Source organism: Gekko japonicus, unplaced genomic scaffold, assembly GCF_001447785.1.
Source record: "Gekko japonicus isolate JY-2015 unplaced genomic scaffold, Gekko_japonicus_V1.1 scaffold5432, whole genome shotgun sequence".
NCBI classification, from domain to species: domain Eukaryota; kingdom Metazoa; phylum Chordata; class Lepidosauria; order Squamata; family Gekkonidae; genus Gekko; species Gekko japonicus.
Genome location: NW_015177186.1, coordinates 12,842 through 17,252, shown reverse-complemented (window position 1 = coordinate 17,252; position 4,411 = coordinate 12,842). Strand labels below are relative to the sequence as shown.

The window sequence follows — 4,411 nt, the reverse complement described above, 5'->3', positions numbered from 1 at the left end:
TTAAGACCAAGTTTTATTCAGGTACAAGCTCTCCCTCCTCTGCAAGGACAGATCTGCACATTCCCCCCCCTCCCAAAAGCTAGCAATCCAAAACAGTCCAGTGGAGCCTGAGCGGTGGGTGTCGCCTTCTGACACACTTCCGGTGATGTCAGGGGGTGTGGCATATGCAAATAAGTTATGCTAATGAGTTATGCTAATGAGCTTCTGCACCTATTTTTCTACGAAATGACCCCTGGTGGACATTATTCTGTGCTGAGGACTAGCCCCTTCCTAGTCCCCACCCCCCCAAATCTTCAGGAATTCTGAGTTGACAACTGGTGGCACCTGAGGGGTTGAGCCTGCACACTTGTCTATTTCCCCCTCTGTCTATGCCTGTGCCCCCCCTCCCCTCCCCTGCCGTCCTTGCCCGAAGCGGAAGAGCCGTGGAAGAGAAGAAAAGTTGCAGCCGGGGGCTCTGTTCCCGCTCCACCTCTGAGCAAAGGGAAGGGAGAGCGTGTGTGTGGGTGTCTGTGTGTTTGCTTGCAAGGGGGGAGGGGAAATGTTGCTACCGCCGGAACACCGTTCCTGCTTGTTCCCCCTCAAAATGACCCGACGCTGTCCCCATCGCATGCCAGGGACTGTGCGGGATGCAGAAATGGGGGCACAGAAAGCTACCAGGGCAGCCTCGTTCGGTTGCAAAAAAAACACACAAAAAACCCCGCGATCTCAGCAGTGCCCTACCGGAAGAACTCCTGCCCCGGGACTTCCCAACTGCGCCGAAAGCCGACGGCCCTCTGGACTGAGGGTGGCGCCACCCGCTGGGCGGAGCGTCTCCCATCCCTCGGCGGAGGCACCGCCTGCTGAAGGGGAGAGAGGGCCGGTTAGCGAGAGCGTCCGCGTCCAGGACGGGTCGGCTCCAGGCGTCGAGGGGGGCGGAGGGGCAAGACGGCCCTCGCCGGAGAAAAGCCACCCACTTGTTCTGCTCGGCTTCCTTCTGCTTGCGCTCCTTGGCTTTCACAAAGGCCGTGGGGTCGAAGCGTGGCCCTCGTGAGCCTGGGGGAGAGAAGGGAGGGAGAGAACGCTGATCTTCAGAAATGTTTCATGCCAGGTTCCCGGGAAACAAAGGGTATCGCAGAGCTCCCCAACGCGGCGCCCACGGGCACCTTCTTCTGCCGCTCCCCCCCCCAAGTATGTTTAGAAAGTGGGTGGAACCTTTGCCCAGCAAGGCTTTTGGTTGGCTGCACGGGTTTTTTAAAATGCTGCTTTGGCGGCAGCTGCCGCCGCAGCGCAACAATCTTCGTTCTGTGACTAAGCGGCGGCAGCCATTTTGTGGCCGGCTCCACCCCCTTCAGCAGCCCCTTTGTGGCTGTGCCCGCCACGCCGCGTCAGAATTCCAAAGGCACCTGCAGGCTCACAAAGGTTGGGGACCCCCGGGGTGATGCCTAGCCAGACCTCAGAAGAGATGGCAAAGATTTTTCTCCGCATAACTCTGTCTTGCTCCCCGCATCGAACAGAAGGAAATCACGCAAGATAGGACTGTTGATAAACATTTGGGCACGGAGTTTGGAATTTTAAGATGTCTGTCGATAGCTCAGCTATCTGTACTTCTTCACCCAAAGAGTGATTAACACGTAGAATTCACTGCCACAGGAGGTGGCGGTGGCTACAAGCATGGACGGCTTCAAGAGGGAATTAGATAAGCATATGGAGCAGAGGTCCATCAGTGGCTATTAGCCACAAGGTATAGACAGGAACCCTCAGGCTGGGGCAAGTGGGGTGGGAGTCATTCCTCAGTTTGAACAAGGTAAAGGTAAAGGTTCCCTTGCTCGAAAGCCAGTCGAATCCGACTCTAGGGTTGCGGTGCTCATCTCTGTTTCAAAGCCGAAGAGCCAGCGCTGTCCGAAGATGTTTCCGTGGTCATGTGGCCGGCATGACTAAACACCAAGGCGCACGGAACGCTGTTACCTTCCCACCAAAGTGGTACCTATTTATCTACTTGCAATTTCTTGCTTTCGAACTGCTAGGTTGGCAGGAGCTGGAACTAGAGACAGGAGCTCACCCTGTCTTGCGGCACCCGGGTCTTGAACCGCTGAACTACTGACCTTCCACAGCCTGCAGTTCAGCGTGTGAACCCCTTGAGCCACCGCAACTTGAGCAAGGGATGCTCTTTATTCTTGGTGCTTGGGGGGGGCGGCAACAGTGGGAGGGCTTCTAGTGTCCTGGCCTCACTGCTGGACCTCCTGATGGCACCTGGTATTTTTGGCCACTGTGTGACACAGTGTTGGACTGGATGGGCCATTGGCCTGATCCAACACTGGCTTCTCTTATGTCCTTATATGGAGCAGAAGTCCATCAGTGGCCAATAGCCACAAGGTACAGACAGGAACTCTCGGTCTGGGGCAAGGGATGCTCTGTATTCTTGTTGCTTGAGGGGGCCAACAGTGGGAGGGCTTCTGGAGTTCTGGCCCCACTGCTGGACCTCCTGATGGCATCTGGTATTTTTGGCCACTGTGTGACAGAGTACTGGACTGGATGGGCCACTGGCCTGATCCAACACTGGCTTTTCTTATGTTCTTAAGGCTGACTGTAAAAGGCGGTTCTCCCCACAGTCATTGGACGAGACAGACCCATCTGGCGCTCTGGCCGACGAAAGGGATGCCAAACGGTGAGGGTGGCCCACCCGTCTCACCTGTAGGGGAGGGGGACTGCCGCGTCAGCCGGCCCTGGCTCCCGCTGCGGCCCTCCCTTGAGGAGGACCGCTGTCGGCTGGACCCCCAGGCCCCGTTGCGCTCCCGCGAGTTAGATCGCTCCCCCGAGGTGGAGCGGCGGTCCTCTCTCCTCTTGGCCGCGGTGCCGGCTCGGCTCAGGCCGGGGTGAGCGAAGTGGTTCGGGGGGGACGGCGCGGTGGGGGTGAAGCGCCTGGGGAAGGAGGGGAAAGAAACAGAAGAGAGCTCGACAGAGGACCGGCAGGGGGCTCACAGTCCGCGGCGGACCACGGCAAGGGCCGACAGACCATGTGACTCTCCCGAGGCCTCCGCTCACCCCTTCTTGTACAAGGCCAGCTCGTTGGTCAGGTTCCTCACGCGGATCCGGAGGCCCCGCTCCGTGGCTTTCAGCTCGGCCAGCTGGAGCGGAGAGAAAGAGGGAGGGATCCGGTTGATTCACGGAAGGATTTCCAACAGGCCCGTAGGCGAGATTGTTTTGTTCGGGGGGGGGGGGCTGTCGTGCTACCCCGTGGGTTGCCACCTTCCTCTGCCACCACCCTGGACTTAGGGTCCCTTGGGAAGGCCCAGAGTACCCTCCCGGGCCCAGCCAAAAATGCCCCCTTTAAGCCGAGAACTATAGCCGTGATGACCAGGCAGAGAACATTGAAATGGTTTATTAATACAGTAATGGGGCAAGGAAAAACAAGACAAAGTGTTTAAAATATATAACAGTGTCTAAAGGTAAATAAAACAAATCTAACGTGGCTACCTATTTCTCTTAACTGGATATTATTCGAGGCCCACAGCCTTTTATACCAGGCCTGTGCCTGCACTCACTCTGTCCCAAGTGAGGGGTCTTTCTCTCAGACCAGAGTGTCCTCTCAGCTTAACTCGGTGAGAGAAAAGAACACAGTTCCACAGTCCACTAAGTTTTAAGTAACAATCCCCTCATACAATCCATTGGTTGCAACCGGAGCCAAGCATTGTGGGGATTGTAGGCGGTGTCTGCTTTCCACTCCCACACAGGTCTCCTAGGCCTAGGCCTCACTAGTCTCCCAGTCCTACACAGATCATGGGGGGGGTGGCACTGAAATTTTTCAAGGGGCAGTTAAATTACAGGCTCTAGGCCTGGTCCTGCATCGGGCAGGGGGTCGGATTAGACGGTCTATATGGCCCCTTCCGACTCTAAGATTCTATTTGAAGGAGAACCAAAACTTTGGGGTCTTGCCGAAATCCCTGGCCGCCTGCAAAATGTATGCAGGCGGCGGAGTTCAGGGTTCCCCGGCAGGAATTTGGATCTTTAGAGCACAGAAGTGTCCCGTCCCCACAGGCACACACTTCCCGCACTGTCCTAACATCCCCCCCCCCGCCCCCGCAGCCTGTTACGGAGGGAGGGGGGGAGGAGGGTCCCCGCAAGGCCCCGGACCCGCCCACCTCGTCGGCCAGCTGCCGGCTCTCCTGCAGACGCTTGCTGGCCGCCCGCTGGTGCTTGGTCCGCTCCTTGGCCAGCTGCTCCTCCAGGCTCTGGACCACCTTCTTGAGGATCTTCACTTCCTTGAGGGCGCCGCTCTTGCTGGCCAGCTTCAGCTCCTCCTGCAGGGCCGCCAAGGCCGTCTCGGCCACCCGCTTCTCCTCCAAGACGTGCTGCAGCCTGCCGGGGCGGAGGCGGGAGGGGTCAGGGGAGGGGCGGGGAGGAGGCTGCGTCCGAGGGAAGGGCCACGGGGCAG

At 58.0% G+C, this 4,411-nt stretch overlaps 1 protein-coding gene across 1 annotated transcript in view; it reads right to left on the bottom strand.

The window, feature by feature from the left end:
• The window catches only part of CCDC61 (coiled-coil domain containing 61), a 26,906-nt gene that overhangs the window by 10,655 nt on the left and 11,840 nt on the right, over positions 1 to 4,411 (bottom strand). The window contains exons 6-10 of the mRNA XM_015428375.1: positions 4,119 to 4,335; positions 3,022 to 3,104; positions 2,669 to 2,898; positions 954 to 1,032; positions 721 to 839 (exon numbers count right to left, since the gene is read on the bottom strand). Coding sequence (XP_015283861.1) covers positions 721 to 839; positions 954 to 1,032; positions 2,669 to 2,898; positions 3,022 to 3,104; positions 4,119 to 4,335 — 728 coding nt within the window. The remainder of the gene's footprint in view (positions 1 to 720; positions 840 to 953; positions 1,033 to 2,668; positions 2,899 to 3,021; positions 3,105 to 4,118; positions 4,336 to 4,411) is intronic.